The following is a 19,643-nucleotide window of genomic DNA, read 5'->3' as shown; positions in this document are numbered from 1 at the left end:
TATCATCTGAAAGATGTCGAAATCCAAGCCCTAAGAAGCCCTCTTAAGTGGGATAAAGTGACACAGGGGCACAATTAGGTCTATAACTTGGGATTTGCTGGCCTCTAGTCTACAATGCTTACCTTACAGAACACTCAGCTCCCCTCTTTGAATCTGAGTTTCATCTACAATTTTGGAGTTTGGACTAGGTCAATGGTTCCCAAATACCAGTCTGTGAACCAGTCATATCAAAATCACCTGCAGAGCTTACACTGGGCTAAGGGCTTGAATATCATGTACTCCTCATAATGACTCTGAGTTAGGTCTATTTAAACCCCCTTTTTATTTTTTATTTATTTTTTTAAAACACCTTGTTCTTCTTTTTTTTTTTAAGATTTTATTTATTTATTTGACAGAGATCACAAGTAGGCAGAGAGGCAGGCAGAGAGAGAGGAGGAAGCAGGCTCCCCACTGAGCAGAGAGCCCGATGCGGGGCTCGATCCCAGTACCCTGAGATCATGACCTGAGCTGAAGGCAGAGGCTTTAACCCACTAAGCCACCCAGGTGCTCCTAAACCCCCTTTTTAAAAATGAGGAAACCAAGGCATAGAAAGATCAAGCAATTCCCCTAGCTCATCTAGCCATTTAGTGATAGGGCTGAAGCCCCAAGCAGACAGGTGATGCCAGAGGCCATTAGCCCACCCTGCCTTGAGGGATTAAACAGGGTATGATGAGAGAGAATGTTTTTGCCCCCAAACTTTCAGTAAAGATTCTAAACTTCCTTAAACTTCTCTGTTGGTTAGAGAAAAGGGGCCCTTTTATCTCCAAGCACTTTCAGATGCAGAAGATTCTCTTCTCTAGATCTCAGGAAGGAAATCTCAATGATACCAGAAAGATAGAAGGCTAGACTTGCAGGCATGGCAACAACAGATGAAACCCGCCCCTCCATGTGCCCCAAACATTACTATAATACCACCTTTGTTTCTCACAAAGCACTTAAATATCTGGCAGCACTGGCCTAGTGGTCAGGAGACAGAATCATAACTGTAGCTCTCCTACAGCCCTTCTGAGATTTCTTCTGCTCTCTCCCCTTGATAAAATAGCTGGCTATTTCAATTTTAGTGAAAAATCTGCCTATTTGGGTCACAATTTTGTTCTGCTTTAGAGATTCAAGAAAATAATATCAAATGTTATTTTGATTATCAAAGTTGATGATCAATCCAGGAGTTTCCAAACCAGTAAGTGTTCCAAAATAAATCAGAAAACCTAACATAAAGCTGTCAACCTTTTCTTTTGCTAAGTAGGGATAATCTAAAACCAAACTACTACGTAAGAAAAATTCTTTCATAAAATAAAGGACATTTTAACACCAGAAAAGTAGGAAGGACAATCACAGTAAAGGACAGGTCTTGAAATGAGTTTCCTTTTATGAAAGGCACACTACTTTCTCCTTACCTTTTTCATTTTACCAAGAACGGACGAACTGACATCTCATTCCAGCACCAAGTCTGTGCACCCTGCAGTTTGGAAGCCAAAGAAATCTGTGGCCAAAAAGCCTGGGCCACTTGCTCAAGATCACAGAACATGATTTAAATGAACTCTTGTCCTTTATCCAGGGAAACCTAAGCCACAGCCTACACAACACTCCTCCTAGCCTGCAATTCTTCTTTAGGTCCCCCGTCCCATCCCAGGTCCCGTTCTCAGACCATCCTGGAGCCCTCTTCCCTCCTCATAGCTGGCAGAAGAGAGCAAGTGAAAGAGGAAACCCAGGTCATGACTCCTCCCTCCCACCCACCCCCCATCCAGTCCGCTCAGAGGTGGACTCCGTAACCAACCAACTTCTGCTAAAAATACACCCTGGACTCTCAGAACTATGCAACATAACTTAAAAGTGGTTTCCTGATACAGGCAAAAAGAAGCATGAGCATGAATTCAGCCTCTATAAAAAAGTCCCACACCCAAAGCTCAGGCTCTTAACTGCCAGTCACTACAAGCTTAAGAAGTTCCCCAGGAAGTAGGGCACCCGTGTATTCCCCAGCACATTTTAACAAGCACAAAAGCTGTAACACCTCCAAGACTTCAAAACCCATATACTCCTATGAGTCAATGACAACAGGAGCTATTTGGGATCCACAGGCCCAGACAAGGAAAAATAACTTCACATACTAACCCATACAGCACATGCGGCAAACCAGGTGGGCGTTGAACTCGTGTTCATCTTGGTAACTAGGCCACATGGTACTCTTGTGTCTGCTGACCCCACCCAAAAGGAGGGTATTCCAAAGAATGTCCAGCTAGCGACTCGTGCACCTTCTGCAGCTCCTCAAAAAAGGCTTCGAGGTAAACAGAGATAGATAGCCAAAGGGCTATGCGATGAGCAGAGAGAGACAGCAGAAGTACAGAGTCGTGGCTCCACCCACCACTTCCTAATGACCTCCTCCTCCCCTTGAGGTCAGAGAGGAAGCTCCTCCCTAGGGCACTTCCAAAAACTGGGGTTCAGGTCTTAAGGCAAAAAGCATCCTATTCAAAAGTGGCCGCAGCTTAGTGTTTTCAGACCGACAGCAGCATACAGAGGTGGGAGCTTCATTATGAAAAAGTGCAGCCAAGTTATTGAGTAAGCCTGAGCAGGCTGAAAGAGGCTGGTCTTTGAGTTACCCACCATTTGCAGAGCAGAAGCTTGTGACCTGGTGAATCTTAGACAGTTGCAGAAGAGCTGGTAAGGTAGAACGGCTTACTGCCAAGTCAAGAACAGTACATCCATTGCCCAACAAACTGCTCCTCTGGCAGGCCTCTTCTCAGGCAGAAGTACATGTGAAATGTTAACCAACTGAGAATGTCCCCCAATGGCAGATACTATAATGGAGTAAATCCCATACACTGTCTACTGCCAAGAGATTCCCAGATTCTAAATGGAGCTCCATTCCCCCACATTTACAGCTGCCCAAAGGCAAAAGTTACAGTCTCTCTGCAATGATTCCACTTACTTGACTGGTTAGCCCAGCCCCAGCCAGCCTCTCAGGTAGATTAGCAGGGCAGATTTCATCAACCTCAAAAATATTGTTTGCTTGTTGCTCCATTCTGTCCCCTCATCCAGCCAGGAATATCATCCCAAATCCCCACCTCTTCCCAGACCCTCCCACCCTGTCTTTACAGTCCCAGCACTTAACTCAGCGGTGCCAGAGATCCCTTTATCCATCAGTGGGGGGCTGCTTGCTTGTTTGTCCAACTTGTTTTCTGAGTCTTGGCTAATTGTACCAGACACTGGAATGTTGAAGGAACACAATGAAGGGCTTTTTCATTCGGATGGCCCAGCCCATCTATTGCTTCTTCACACTTCTGACCCAACCAGGGGTTAGAAAAGCCAAGCCTCTGTCAAAGGCAGGATTGCCACTCTGATGGGGCCCCACACCACTCTGAAAGGCCCCACTGCAGATAAGGGCCTAATCACTGGCCCCTTCCCTAAATAGAATGACTTCTTCAGGCTAATGCTACCTCCAATCCTATTCCTAAAAGCAGGGAGGGAGAAACACCCAGGAAAGCAAGTTTGCAGAGACTAGTCCCAAAGACTGCAAGTGAAAAAGAGTAAAAACGAGCTTGCCTAGCAGACCACTCAATTTACACAAGCTCTGTGACCTGCCTCAGTGTCCTGCCAGCTTTCTTCACTCCCTACTGGGCATCCCTCCCATCTACAAACTAATATTCCTGTTACTACTTAGTAATAACAGGACTCACGGCTGACTTCATTTCTCCTTGACTTAGCTCTCTCAGTCACCCCGATAACCTGCGATACCTCTCCTCAGTTTGCTCCTTTTATCAGACTCTTCTTAGTCAGCCTTGGAAAGGAAGGGTCCTCCTAGAATTTACCTTGTCCTGAGAAGAGAAGTGCACACGAAATACGGAAGAGGGAAGAAAAAGGAATAAATGTTTCCTGATTCATATTTTAGTAAATCTTTCCTTTATCTGATTTAAGTTTCTTGAGTCTTGTGTCTTCTGTCTTCATATTCTGATCTCTAAAACATTTTAAATGCACTAATAACCTAAGCTAAAATTAACTGAGCATTTACTGTAACTCAGTTTACAAGTAATGTGCTAAGAACTTTAAATATAATTTCATCTAATCCCAACGATTCTCTAAGGTATTATCATCTCCATTTTGGAAATGAAAATACTTTAAAAAGGCTAAATAACTTGGAGGCACCTGAGTGGTGCAGTCAGTTAAGCATCTGACTGTTGGTTTTGGCTCAAGTTATGATCTCAGAGTCTGGAGAGGAAGCTCTGCCTCTGGCTCCATGCTCAGCAGGGGGCCTGCTTAAAATTGTCTCCTGGCCCCTCTGCCCCTCTCCACGCCACCACCCACCCCCCACCTGAACTAACGCATGCTTGTTATAGCTCTCTCTTTCTCTCTGAAATAAACAAATATTTTTTAAAGACTAAATAACTTGACCAAGATTATGTATCCATTTGTCTAGCTCCAAAACCACACCTCTTGTTACACCCTACTGTTTCTGAGAGGGACCTAATCCAAAATAACTACACTGCCATGGGGGAGCTATATATTTAAGGTGGCTGAATATTCCTGGGAAGATTAAAAAATAAAAATATTTGACTATAGCTAAATAGAGATTTAGGGCATATCCCAATGAATATGTGGGGTAACTTCTAGAAATACTAAATAACTTCATAGTCTGAAAGTCAAAATAATCATCCCTGAGTAAGGTCTGCAAAGGTAAATCAAAGGCGGCCTTCTCCTGACTCCTTTGGCATTCAAGCAGAATCTATTTCCTGTAAAAGCATTACAGACTGAGGAAGTTAGGGGAGAGAGTCCTGGGGATAAGGTCAGTCTACCTGCCAGGAGACACAGGCCTTCCCTCCTAGGAGGTCGAGCCTCAAAAGGGAAGCTACCACTAACAGCAAGATTTTGATTAAGACAGTCAGCTCTTAATTATTCAGAGGAGACCGGCTGGAGCAGTGATTACCAGGTCATCCCCCTTCTTTTTTGACCAACTTTTAGTCATGTCATTGGTCATGGGTTTCCAGCAATGTTAGAGGCAGGAAAAAAGTGAATCTGACTGCTACCTGCAGAATTTAAAACTCGAGTGGGGGAAAAAAATAAAAATAAAAAATAAAATGTTGAGTGAAAGAAATCCAAGCCAGTATTTCCACACATGGCTAGAAGTTATCAGAGAATTTACAACTATCGGCTTTCTTACAATAGCACAGAAAATCAAAGCTATACATTTATTTCCTTAAATACCAGAATCACCCACTGTTAAGGATATTAAAGTGGACACAGAAGCCTTTCTTTCTAATGTGTAAGACAATGATTCATTATATATCACTAACTTTTTGTATATTCCCACACTGGCTTTTTCACATTTTTTCATTCCCAACTGTAAAGATAAATATTTATATTTTGTTCCTGCGGCATATTGGAAATTACTATGTTCTCAATGATATATTTTGTGAAAAAAGTATCATGAGGATAGTAAACAATTATATTGTCCTTGGGGCCCCTGGCTGGCTTAGTCAGAAGAACATGCGACCCTTGAACTCAGTCGTGAGTTCAAGCCCCACATTGGGGGTAAAGATTACTAAAAAACAAACAAGCAAACAAACAAATCCCTCAATTATATAGTCCTTACTATGTACAGAATGTATTCTAAAAACTAACTCAAAACAACCATGGAGTATTATTAACCTCACTTTATGGATGAGGAAGCACAGACCCAGACAGACTGATGTCAATCTGCAAGCAGTGGCAGAGGTAGGATGGTAACACAGGTAGCCTGACCCAGAACCTCAACCACAATTCCATGTCACCACATCCAAGTGGAGGCCAGATGATCACACTGCCAGAAGAACAGGAAATTAGAGACCTTAGTCTTTATTCTTCTCATTCAGATGGGAAAAAGCGCAGAGGAAGTAAGTAACCCGTCTAGCATCTCGTGTAGTCAGTAGAAGAACCAAGACTGGGGCTACTGCATGGCTCAGTGGGTTAAGTGTTTGCTTTCAGCTCAGGTCATGATCTCAGAGTTCTGGGATTGAGCCCGTATTGGCCTCCATGCTCAATGGGAGCTTCTCTCTTTCCCTCTGCTTGCTGTCTCTCACTTGCACCCTCTCTCTCAAATAAACACATAACATCTTTTAAAAAAAGAAAAGAAAAGAAAGAAAGGTAGAAAGAAAAGCCAGGACTTGGAACCCAGGTCTCCTGACTCCAAGTTCAAGGGTCTTCCTACACACCGCACAGACGTAGAAAAAAAAGCTAAGGAAAGAAAAAGGCAAAGCCTCCATCTTGATTAAGACAGCTAATGGTTTAGTTATTTGAGTAAAGATATAGTAGATACATGGCCATTTATTTATTTATCAAGAGCCTATTACAACAAATTTTTAGATAAGATGAATGGAAGAGGCACAGCTAATATCATAAATGGAGGGATAAACATTCAAAACAATCTCAAAAAGTGATACAAAATCTCATAGGACAAAAGGGAACTAGGATACTTATGTCTTGTACTGAAGTTCAAGAAAACTAAAGGCACAGCAGTGTCTAGAGGGGAGATAATAGCAATTCATGTACCAGGACTGACCATTTTATAACAAATCTTAAGTATAACAAATCTTAAGTTTAATAGACTCAGCAGTGTGACGGAGCTGCTGAAGAGAAGAGGGGAGGGGAGGGGAGGGAAGGGGAGGAGAGAGTAGAGGGGAAACAGGGGAAAGAGGAGAGAGAAAAGAAAAGGTGATGCAATCTTAGGTTGTACTTCATATGGTCCAGATACAGCGATTATAGCTGGTTTTCCTAGTGGGATGTTAGAAATGGAAAGAACCTTAAGAGACTGGACTGTCCAACTCTTACTTTGCAGATAAAGAAAACAAGACCCTAGAGAGAGACACATCCATCCTTTGGCAAACACGCAAAAATTCAAAGGTTCTATGTTACCACAATGTGAGATATTAATAAACTAAAACACAGGGCAACTCTGTATCATTCAATTAATCTATACTGAGCACCTACCTTAGACCACATGTCAAGCTAAGCCAAGCCCTATAAGTACATAAATGAATAAGACAAGTTCCCTGCTACAGCTTATATCTAGTGCTATCTTAATTCTTTCATTTTATTTGTTCGAGTAACATTTACTGACAGCTATTTTGTCCCAGACACTTGGGAAACTGAAATGAGTAGGAGTCCCTGCTCTTAAAGATCTTACAGTCTAACAGACTGTAATTACTGGAGAGCAATAGAGACAAGCAGAGCAAGCTGACAATCCAGGTTTGAGCAAGAAGCACTAGCATTGTGCCGCTGGCGCACAGAGGAAGAACTCTCACCTCAGTGGGGAAGGCTTTCCAGAGGCCCTAACTTCTTACCTTGAAGGGCAAGTATCAAGTAGTCCAGTTGAAAAGAGGGTACGGGCATTTGGGGTAGAGATCTACAAGTTTTTAAACGAGGCTGGTGTACTAGGTGCTTGTAAGGCCAGGAGAGGAAATGGAACTAGTGAAATAGGCAGGGGGCAGATCATAAAAACACTTTTTTTTTTTTTTTTTAAAGTAATCTCTATACCCAACATGGGGCTCAAACTCATAACCCTGAGATCAAGAGTTACATGCTCTACCCACAGAGTTAGCCAGGGCGCTCCATAAAAACACTTTCCCGTCATGCTGAAAAGTTTGAATTTTCTTCTAAAAGCAGAGAGGAAGCATGGATGGATTTTATGCAGGAGAGTGATACAGACACCTATTTTAGAAAGGTAACTCTGGCAACAGTTAGGCCACAGGTGGGGGCGGGGAAGAGTATGGGGGAAATTGATTATTTCAACAGCCCTAGAGAAAAATAATGAGGATACAAACTAAAACAGTGGGAAGTTTTGGGAATAATGAGATAATATATGTAAATATGAGTAGACAGGGTATATTGAAAGCTATTTAAAAATATAAATACTGGGGCACCTGAGTGGCTCAGTGGGTTAAGCCCCTGCCTTCAGCTCAGGTTATGATCTCAGGGTCCTGGGATCGAGCCCCACATCAGGCTCTCTGCTCAGCAGGGAGCCTGCTTCCACCTGTCTCTCTGCTACTAGTGATCTCTCTCTCTGTCAAATAAATAAATAAAATCTTAAAAAATATATCTAAATACTAACTGAACGCAAAGTTGTCTTACAGGTATTATATGATTTCAATACAAACGGTCTGTGTCTTTCTGTATCTTGTTTACATCCACTGGAGATAAGGTGACTTGGGAACGTGGTTGTAAAAGCCACATACTTATGTAACCAGAGCTCATCAGTGAACCCATAACACCCAGAAAAAAAAAACAAAAAAACAAACAACAACAAAAAACAAATAAGGAAAATGAAGTAATATGATCAGTGATTCCTTCCTATGTTTCTGCTGTACTCCCTTCACCACTCCACATGTACACCTAGCCTCCAAATTTTCCAAGCAAAAACAATCCATTTAACTATTCAAAGGAATACTAGAATAATAAGGAGTTAGCAAATCGTATACAGTCAATGGAAAGGGAAGTGTCCATTGGCAAAGACAGCCTTCAAACCTAAGCAAGCCTGACACCTAGAAGAGAAAGTAGACTTGATCTTTCCCAGGCAGAATTTGGACTAATGTGCCTAAGTTACAAAGAGGCAACTTCCAACTTAAAAAAGAATTTCCCAGTCACCAACAGAATAAATAGTCCAACGATTCTATGTTCTATAATCACTTTTTCAAACAAATCTTAAATGCAACTCAACTTATAGAACATATAAACACATTGTTCAAAAAAACAAATAAAGGGGTGCCTGGGTGCTCAATGGGTTAAACCTCTGCCTTCAGCTCAGGTCATGATCTCAGGGTTCTGGGATCAAGCCCCGTGAGCCCCGTGTCGGGCTCTCTACTCATCGGGGAGCCTGCTTGCCCCTCTCTCTCTGCCTCCCTCTCTTGTCTTCTTATGATCTGTCAAATAAATAAATAAAATCTTTAAAAAAAACAACAACAAATAAAAGCAGTGTTTAATAGTATAAATAAATTTTATGGGTTCAAGTTTATGTTACTTATTTTAAAGCTAAATGATATAACCAGTCAAGTAATTTTTACTAAAATTAGAGATTAATTAATTACAGTTATATCAGCCTCAGCATCCAGTCTATTTCTATGTTGCACGTTATCACAGTGAACCCTTTTTTATAAACTGGTTCATATGAATAGCAACAAACAGTAATAGTTTCACAGTGTGCCCAGTAATCTCAGGGTATTATTCAAAAAAATGGATACAAGAGCCTGAAAGAATAGCAGAAATAGTTTCAAAGTCAAATACCTTGGATATCTAAAAATTGTGTACACGCTTTATAGTATGTAAATATGACTAAAAATGTGCTACGAGAAGTACAAGATCTTTTAGTACATACTCAGCCAATATTACAGTGTCATCACCTGGCAATGTACTACCCACTCAGGACTAAGTACCTGAGCCCATACAACTGAGCCTTGCCTAGAGTTTATCAGGCACAGAACCTATGTTTGGCAGTTTCCCTGCAACAGGGAAACACTCCCAATTAAAAAAAATTTAAAAATAACAGATGAAAAGATACAAAGTTCATTTTTTTAGTAAAATGTACATTTATAAGCAGTTTAAATATATACTTAGAGATGGTGGAGAAACTTTATTCTGATGATGTCCAACTAGCATGTAGTACATGAGAGCATAGGTGTTCCTTTTAAATACCCTTATAGATAAAATACATCTCAAAATTGAAATTAAAATAAATGGGTACAAGAATCTCTTAACCACTTCTACAGAAGTTTTGGTATCCATAATCTCCAGTTACAAAACCCCTAATCTAATTTGACAGATAAAGTGAATATGGTACCTTCCCAATTAATTATTAGATACTAGAACCAAAGTTATTTCACAGAAATAAAAAGCTTTTCCAATTTATTTTTCTTTTTATTTCAATGCATTTTATGGCTATTGAAATCGGAGATGGCTCCGATTTCTAAGTATCATAGACAATCCTATACTGAAGATAAACTTTTAAAATATTAATCAATTAGTGGTTTAGAAATGTCATTACCACAGTGCACAAGGAAACTAGCAGCCTCCTCCTGGATGGTAATTACTTTTTCATTGCATATGAAATAGTATATAGGCCGAATAATTCATGCCTGCCTATTTCTTTCTAAGTTCCAATCCAGGCTTTACATTTCAAAAAGGAAAGTCACTTTGGGCTACCTCTTTACACACACCACCACACAAGCAAATATATTTCTAAATGTCTGTTTTTGCTGATATAGACACATGCTGGGATCTGAATATTTAGTCAAAAGCTTTTCTGGGACTTACTGGAAAGGACACTGGGGAACGACTGATTCTGATTCTAATTCTAATTCTGTCAAGCATTCATGAACTTTTAATAGAAAGTAAAGTGATAAGTCATCGAGTCTGCATCATAACTTTTAAGATACAAAGGAACAAGTGTCTTAATACGTTGGCTTACAGGTAGCAGGGAGATCACAAGGACAGTACTGAAGGCACAGAGATCCAAGCAAAGGTGGACTCCAGGAAAAGTTAGACTTTATTAATCCTCAACCATGGAGATTTAGAATCAGCTAGATTTGAGGCTGATTCCTGCACTGGGCTTTTAGAACTCAAAGGAATATAATGTAACTAATAGCAAACAGGAGAAGAAAGAGGGGTCTGCTAGCATCTTTTTTTTTTTTTTAAAGTATCGGGGGCTGACTCCCTGGAGACAGGAGCAGTTAACTTCCTCAAATTGAACAGGATGACTTATATAAACAAGTAAACTATATGGCTGCCTGAAGGGAAAGGAACCATTTTAATTCCATCAAAGAGAACAGAGGCACCTCAGCAAGGATACCACTTACCCCTTCCTCTCACTAGCTCTTCTTCCTCTGCCTTTTCTCACCCAAAAATAAACCAAATCCAGAAACTTCTCCAATCCCACATGTTTTCTCATATCTCTACCTAGAGGAGGGTGTTAGAATTACTAGATGCTTTTGGTTAAAAACAAAGTCCAGGAGCCACTTTGAGATTGTGAGAAAGTAGGAAAAGGAAGAGCTTGATTCTCGGAGCAAGGACCCAAGTCAGCACAGTCGCCACTTCCCTCAGCTTGGAGCCCAGACGTCACCTCATCAAACCAGCACCCTCTAGCAGAGAGCCACAGAGAGTGGGGAAGAGTTCGGGTCTCACACTGGTCTGAGGACAGCCCAGTTTCCTCAGCAGATCCACACACACATGAAGATCTGACAGCACCCCAGTTGAAAAAAGGTACTGGCCCTTTAAGGACAGCCACTAGGAAGCCCTCCGTCATTTACCCCACCCTCAAAAAGCCCCACGCTGATTTAAAGAATAACTCCCCATCACAAGTTACCTGCTCTGCCTCTGGCACATCTCTTCCAGTAGAGAACGCCTGCAATTCCAAGAACGTGGGTCAAAATAAAGATGGTTGATGGTAAGTAAGAGGAATCTAAGAGAGGCATTTCCAGGCCCGTCCTTCCTCCTTCCCTGAGTTTAGCCACAAGCCCACAGCTCAGCAGGCCTCTGAATGCCTTTCTCCTGAGGTTACTGCTGTCCCAAACTATCAGCACAGAGGCAGCAGCCCACAGCACATAGTTGTCAGTAACTTCCTGGCGGCTTCTTCTCCATCTCGTCGCTGTCTTTCAGCAGGCAGTACTAGATGGGGCTAAAACTGTACAGTGTATCTCAGACAAAGCCCAGGAAACAACTGGCCAGAGGGGGAGGGGAAAGGGAAGGAGGAACCAGGAGAGTGAAAAGGAGCGCCTAAGCTAGTGCTGAGCTGACTCAAATTCTATCTTTGGCATCCTCTGTTCAGCTTAAACAAACAAACCTCAGACCCCTGTACAAGAAGGGAGGGTGTCAGAGGACGTCATGCTCTTAACTTTCCATTTCCAGCCTGGCTGGAATACCAGACTTCAGGATGGAGCCAAAAGAAAAAAGTCCCAGAATTACTAGGGAATCATTTGTGGGGAGGAGGCAAAGTACACAAGGATGTATTTTAAGTATCCATGAGTCCCTGGCCAGTCGGAGGGCAACCCTTCCACACCCATGGCCTAGGAAGAGGAAGCAAGGGACCCGAAGATCATTATGGAGAGTATCACATACACAACAAGCTCCATGAGATAGATCTGACACACAGCATGATGAAGATGAGCAAGGAGGACAAAAAACCAGTGTGTTTTCAGAGCTGGAAAATCCACCTAATCCAGCTAATGCTGCCCAAGGGAATATGGGGATGCTCAATGACAGCAGAAAACAATGCCTTCCAACGAAACAAAGGCTTGCTTACAAATGAAAACTTAAAATGGAGACTGTAGCAGCAACTGAAAACACTTTACCACTATGTACCTAACTAGAATGACTAAAATTACAAAGATCAACAATATCAAGTCCTGGCAAGGATGTGAAGCAACTAGAACTCTCATACACGGCTGGTGGGAGTATAAATTAGCACAACCCCTCTAGTTTGGCAATTACTTTAAAAGAGTTAAGCATACACATATCAAACAACCAAGCAGTAGCACTGCTAGGATTTACCCAAGAAAAGTGAAAACATGTGTCCACACAAAGATCTGGATGTGAAAGATATTAGTAGCTGTATTCAAAATAATGAAAATCTGGAAACAGCCAAAAGGCCATTGACTGGTGGACTAATAAACAAATCCTAGTGTGTCCATATGGTGGACTATAACACAGCAATAAAAAAGGAACAGACTACTGATAAAACAGCATGGATGGATCTCAAAAGCATTATACTACATGAAAGAAGCCAGACACAAAAGGCTACATACTGTATGGTTCCATCCATATGACATTATGGAAAAGCAGAACTATAGGGGCGGAAATCAGGTAAGTGGTTCAAGGCCTGGGGGTGAGGAATGGAAGTGACTACAAAAAAACACAAGGGAACTTTTGCGGCGATGGTTCCATGACTGTATACATTTGTCAAAACTTACTGGATTGTATGCCCAGAAGGGTGAGTTTTGTTGTACACAATTTATATATAATTTAGCAAACGTAACGCATGGAAAGACTAGAAAGTTCACACAACCTAAGTTGAATATGCAAAGACCTCACAGTACCACCGCTCCTCTTTCCATTTACTTTTCTCTGAAGAGATATTTTATAAAATAAAGTGTGGACAAACAACATAACCCAACAGCCTGGAGCACATCTAATACCCTCTGTGACAACTTCCACTCAGGGAAGAGTTATAGCTTCGCTTGTTAACAATCTAGCTCCTATTCATTCCTAAGGTGCCTTTTACACTATGGTATGTAAATATGCTATATTCTCTCACAAATAAGCTTTAAAAAATGCAAATTGCCTTAATGCCTGTTATTTTATAATAAATAAAGTTACCTTTATTTTATTAAATTTTTTAGAAGGGGAGGGGCAGAGAGAGAGCAAGAGTCTTTTTTCTTTTTTTTTTTTTTTTAAATTTGACAGACAGAGATCACAAGTAGGCAGAGAGGCAGGCAGAGAGAGAGGAGGAAGCTGTCACCCTGCTGAGCAGAGGTCCTGATGTGGGGCTCCATCCCAGGACTCTGAGATCATGACCCGAGCAGAAGGCAGAGGCTTTAACCCACTGAGCCACCCAGGCTCCCTGAGAGAAAGAGTCTTAAGCAGGGGCTCAAAGCCAAGCATAGAGCACAATGCAGGGCTTGATCTCACAACCCTGAGATCATGACCTGAACTGAAAACAAGAGTCAGACACTTAACCAACTGAACCACCCAGGCAGCCCAACCTTTATTTTCCCCAAAGTTGCATCTTTAAAAATAAATAAATAAAAGGGAAGTGCTTTAGATCCGAATTATCTACTAACCAAAAAGATGATAAAGGGCCCTTGAGGGGAACAAATACAATATGAATATTTTAATATGGCATCCAGATCATCTATAATTTTGTGTTTACCTATACCTCGTTCATCAAATATTTACTGTTTACTATATTCCAGGCACTGTTCTAGACATTGGGAACACAGTAGTGAACAAAACAAAGACCTTGCTCTCACACTTATATACCAGTAGGAGAAGATGGAAAATAAATACAAACAAGCAAGCAAATACATAGTTTGTCACAAAAATACAATGGAGAATACTAAAAGAGATGAAGAAGAGAAGGGAGTGCCAGTGGGATCAAGTTTCCAGTTTCTTGTATAAGATGTTCAGGCAAGGTGTCTCTAATAAGATGGTATTTAAGCAGAGATCTAAAGAATATGAGCTAACAAACCATATGGCTATCTAGAGAAAAAATGAGCCAAACTTTTTAAGAAGCAAGTGCAAAAATCCCGAGGCAGAAGTAGGTATGTTGTGCTCAGGGAACATGGAGAAAACTCTATTGGTTGGAGCTCACAGAGAGAAGGGGAGAATGTCAAGAGATGAAGCAAGAGAGATTATCAGACTACCTATAGCTGTATAAACCACTTACTTATAAATTATAAAGACTTTGGCTTTTATTCTAAGGGAAGTAGGAATGTTTTGTGTGAGAGAATGACATGATTTAACTTAGGCTCTTAAAAGAATCACCCTTGCTGCTATACTGAGAACAGACTTGGCAAGGATGGGAGCTGGGCCACTAGTTAAAATGCTGTTCCAATAAGCCAAGTGAAAACTGGTGGCTGAAAAACAATAGCTGGGACCAGAGTGTGGTGATAGAGCTGGTGAGATGTGGCCATATTCTGGGTAAATTATAAAGAAAGAGTCATCATGATTTGCTCATAGACTGGACATGAGGTGAGCACAGAAAGGATAGAGTCATGGCTCCAAGAGTTTTGGCCTGAGAAACTGAATGAACAGAACTGCTACTTCCTGAGATGGAAAAGACTGCCAGAGACGCAGAGGGTTTGGGACTCACTGGTGGTTGTAGTTGTTCTTTCTTTGGGGCAGGGGGGTGGGTTACAGGCAGGAATTCTCTTTTGGATGCAGTGAGTTTGAAGCACCTAGTTGATATACCAGTAGAACTCTGAAAATGCAACTGAATATACGAATCTAGAGTTCTGGGAGAGATCCAGGATGAGTTTCAAAGCCAGGAAACTAGATGAGATCACCTGGGGAGTGAACAGAGAGAAAAGATCAAGCGCATGGATTCAGTGCTGGAAACCCTGCAACATTATATGGGGAAGAGGAAGAACCACCAAAAGAGAAGCCAATGGATTAGGAAAACCAAAAGAGCATGATGCCCCAGAAGACAGGGGAAGGAAGTGTTTTAAGAAGTGATAATTAGGGGTGCCTGGCTGGTTCAGTTGGTGAAGCATGTGACTCTTGGGCTCAGGGTTATAGGTTTGAGCCCCATGTAAGATATAGAGATTACATAAAAATAAAATCTTAAAAAAAAAAAAAAAGTAGTAATTAACCATGCCAAAGCTCTTCAGATGTCATGATGAGAATTGAGAATGGACCACTGGATTTAGCAATGTGGAGGTTGCTGGTGACTTTAATAAGGGCAGTTTTGATGCCAGAAAATGCTGGCTGGTTGTGATTCAAGAGGAATGGGATTTATAGGGATATGATGAATAGCATGGTGACTACATGTTAAAAATGACTACAGTTAAAAATTTAAAATGGATAAGTGAAAGTTGTTAAGAGAGTATATCTTAAATGTGCTCATCACAAGAAAGAAAGAAAAAAAAAATCTTTTGGTAACTATATAAGGTGACAAATGTTAACCAGACTTCACTGTAGTAATCATTTCATAATACATGCAAATATCAAATTATTATGTTCTCCACCTGAAACTAATATAATGTGTCAACTATATTTTAATTTTTATAATTTTTAAAAGTTAAATGTAAAAAAGAGAGACTGGGAGTAGAGAATTAATGACAACAAAGTAAAAACTACTCAAGGAATTTTGCTATAAAACAAAAGCAGAGAGAGAGAGATGTAGGGTCAAGAGAACTTTTTCTTGACATGTGAAATGTATCAGCATTTGCTGAAAGGAATAAGTGCAACAGAAGGAAAACGGATAGTACTCTCCAGGGGAGACTAAGCCAGAGCTCCCTCTGGAGCAGGGCTCTCTTCTGAAATAGACATTTCATTCATTCAATTTAAAAACACAAAGCATCATGCTAAACACAGGAGACACAAAGATGATGATGACACACCCCTTACTGTGGAGAAGCCTTGAGCTGTGAGAGCCAAAGACTTGCTTGGAAGGGCATTTATTATAATATACTATACCAATACTACAATATATATTTATTGAGTGGCTACTAGAAAGCACCTTCACATCTGTTACTTCATTTAATCCTGATAATATTATTAGGATTAGTTAACATATTATATATTATTAATTAATATTATAAATGGGGATATTTTATAAAGCAAGAACATGGGGTTCATAACATTGTGTCACCTGTACTCAAATTTTTTAGATTATAAATAAAAAATAACTTTTTAAAAAGAACTTGAGGCTCAGAAAATTCAAGTTATTTTGTCCAAAGTCACCAAGTAAGAGGATGAACTGACATCTGAACTTTTGTTTGTCTGATTTTAAATCAATATATTTTATCACACTGTCTCCCTTTGCTAAAATGTTCTGGCAAACTAAGTACAATAACTTACAGTTAAACAATTTAAATATTTATATGTTTGGAATACTTCCTCTTTACAAGACAGTCTGTACACAGCCCCACCTGGCTCCAAGGAAAGAATCTCAACTTCGACTCAAACGTCACAGTGCTGGTGCTGTCTATATCACCCATTGTACAATTTTCTTTTTGCAATCTTATAAGTATCTTCACCATATTTTCATTTCCCAAAGTGAAAGCCATGTCTCTGCCTTATTCTACTACCAGAAGCCACTGCAAAACTGTCTTAATTAGAAAATCATGTATCATGCTTGTGCCATTCAAAAATACCTAGGAAATCTGAAGAAAAAAATCCAAAGCACTCAAATGTCAAGACACATTCTGAACCTAGTGTTATTATTAGAGAAGACAATGAAAGGTATCCAAAGTCATTTGCTCCTCATAAGATGGCATGCTATACCTTGGACACACTATTTTTTTACATATGACAGGTAAAGAATTTGTTTCCAGCCTTTGTATATATGTTATGTTTGTCTGAAGGAAGAAGAGGAGGATTGCCTTTGTGAAAATAAAATAAATTTTTCACTTAGCAAAACTAAGACGGATCTGTGTGCTGTCATTAATAGGAAGTGGTTAGAGGCTGACAGGAGGGAGTGACTGGGGTTTTTTTTAGAGGTCATTTATTATACAAAGAATGCGCCATTTAAAGTCATATTTAGCACCCCCCAGGATATCCCTTCCATATAGTCAGTGGGCAGGGCCTCAAACCACCAAAGAAGCCCTGTAACAGCAAGACTGTAAACTTCATGAAAGATTTTAGACCTGCTTCTCTCTAGGATTACTTCACTCACAAGAATTTAGGATGATCACCCACAACCGTTACCCACAAGAAATCTCAAAACAAGGCAACACCCCAGAATCAGTTTCGTGTCTGTGACTGAGATGAAAGCAAGCCTGTGAGAAGGGCTGCTGCAACTGTCACTCACGGTGCCACAGAGTTAGACCTGGTCTCAAAACAACTGACATCCACAAGCTTCTTAACTTGAGCAGATGGAGACTAAAAATTTAGGACCCATCTAAAAGACTGACATCTGGAAAAATCATGCTTTCAAAGACGAGACTTTTTTCAAACAACAAATATATCTGATATTAAAAATTTGGTAGAGACTAGGGGTGCCTGAGTGGCTCAGTCTGATAGGCATCTGACCCTTGGTTTCAGCTCAAGTCATGATCTCAGGGTCCTGGAGCCTGCTTAAGATTCTCTCTCTCTGTCCGGACACCTGGGTGGCTCAGTTGGTTAAGTGTCTGCCTTCGGCTCAGGTCATGGAGTCACAGGATCAAGCCCAGTTCCTCAGGCTCCCTCCTCAGCGGGGAGTCTCCTTCTCCCTCTCCCTCTGTCCTTGCCCCCCAACTTGTGTTCTTTCTCTCTCGCTCTCTCAAATGAATAAATAAATGAAATCTTAGAGGAAAAAAAAAAGATTCTCTCTCCCTCTGCCCCGCCTCCCCACTCACAGGCACATGTGCTCAAGCGCTCTCTTTCTTTCAAAAAAAAAAAAATTTTTTTTGGTAGAGACTAGCATATGGCTGATAGCATTGGAAACCCAGGGCTTCTGGGAATCAAAACCTGGCCCTGAACTCTGGTCATCAGTCTCTTCCCATAAGTCCAGGAGGCATCTACCTACAGATAGGCAAAGGATCTGTGCTTCACAGGAGCTAATCAGGAGACACTGTGGCTCCTGACTTTAACGTAGAGCAATGCAGCATTGTGACAACAATCAATATGCAAAGGCCCAGAGTATCTACATAATATTCTACATATCCAAGTGTCACTAAAAAAAATACTATTAGAAAACTCTTTCTCCCAAATTTCTTGCTCAGTAACCTAGATGACATGAGCATTACAGTAGCATGGTAACTAAAGGCTCAGTCTGAAGCCACACTGCCTAAGCTCAAATCCAGGCTCTACTATATATGTCACATTAGCATCCCTGGATAAATTATTTAATTAATCTCATAGAGTCTCAATTTCCTCATCTGTAAAATGATGATACTTACAGTATGGGTCTCAAAGAGCTGTAGCGAGGATTAACTAAATGTATTTAAGGTGCTTAGATAGTGCCTGGGATACAGTATGTACTCAATAATTACTGGCTACTATTATTATTTGGAGAAGCAGCATACAAACCACATCTGACCACAAAGACCTCTGAATATTGCTCAGACTGTACAAAATTTTAATAAATTAATAATTCATCCAATTTTCCTAATCTCAGTCTCCAATTTGCCAATTCTGTCTGCATTCCCTGACACATGCATAATGACCAGTACATCTTAATGCTCAATGAATATTCATTTGTAATTTCATTCTAAAATTTCGAATTCCCCACTGTCAGCAAATTAAATCCAAAACTCTCTGGCTTCACAACATTTTCCTCATTTACTCTGGAATGCAATTCCTTCCCATTTCCACAACTCAAAATCCCATTTGTATGGACCAGCTTGTAAGACAGTACTTCCGCAGAATTTTCGTTGGTGACTCCCTCCATCCCAGTCAGAAGTAAACTTCTCCCTCTCTTGAGATTATATTATATTTTATATGTGTGTTTAATTTTTACTCTATCACTAAAGTTCTTGAAGCTAGATGAATTCTCTCATAAGAAATCTCATCACTAAACAACTGAGCCACCTGGGCTCCCCTAGAAAACTCTTTTTTTTTTTTTAAGATTTTCTAAAATTTATTCATTTGACAGAGAGATAGCACAAGTAGGCAGAGTGCAGGCAGAGGGAGAGAGAGAAGCAGGCTCCCTCCTGAGGAGAAAACCTGATGCAAGGCTCAATCACAGGTGCCTGGGATCCGGACCTGAGCCAAAAGCAGATGCTTAATCAACTGAGCCACTTAGGCACCCCTAGAAAACTATCTTTTTATTTTATTTTATTTTTCAAGGAATTTATTTGACGGGCACCTGGGTGGCTCAGTTGGTTAAATGACTGCCTGTGGCTCAGGTCATGATCCTGGGAGTCCCAGGATGGAGTCCCGCATTGGGCTCCCTGCTCCACAGGGAGTCTGCTTCTCCCTCTGACCTTCTCCTCTCTCATGCTCTCTCACTC

The 19,643-nt window shown here is 40.7% G+C and overlaps 1 protein-coding gene across 6 annotated transcripts in view; it reads right to left on the bottom strand.

Moving 5' to 3' along the window:
• LOC131809396 (microtubule-actin cross-linking factor 1) overlaps window positions 1-19,643 on the bottom strand; it is a 321,582-nt gene that overhangs the window by 219,774 nt on the left and 82,165 nt on the right. The window contains exon 1 of one of the 6 annotated variants that reach the window (XM_059136433.1): window positions 11,357-11,598. The exons of 3 other annotated variants lie outside the window; for them this stretch is intronic. In XM_059136433.1, the coding sequence (XP_058992416.1) occupies window positions 11,357-11,465 (109 nt within the window). In that variant the 5' untranslated portion in view covers window positions 11,466-11,598. Of the gene's footprint in view, window positions 1-2,148; window positions 2,276-7,346; window positions 7,411-11,356; window positions 11,599-19,643 lie in introns of those variants that run through there. 2 more of the 6 variants (XM_059136439.1, XM_059136437.1) reach the window with 2 other exon arrangements.

Source organism: Mustela lutreola, chromosome 10 (genome assembly GCF_030435805.1).
Source record: "Mustela lutreola isolate mMusLut2 chromosome 10, mMusLut2.pri, whole genome shotgun sequence".
In the NCBI taxonomy this organism is placed as follows: Eukaryota; Metazoa; Chordata; class Mammalia; order Carnivora; family Mustelidae; genus Mustela; species Mustela lutreola.
The sequence above is the reverse complement of the archived record's forward strand: the minus strand, read 5'-3'. Positions and strand labels throughout refer to the sequence as shown.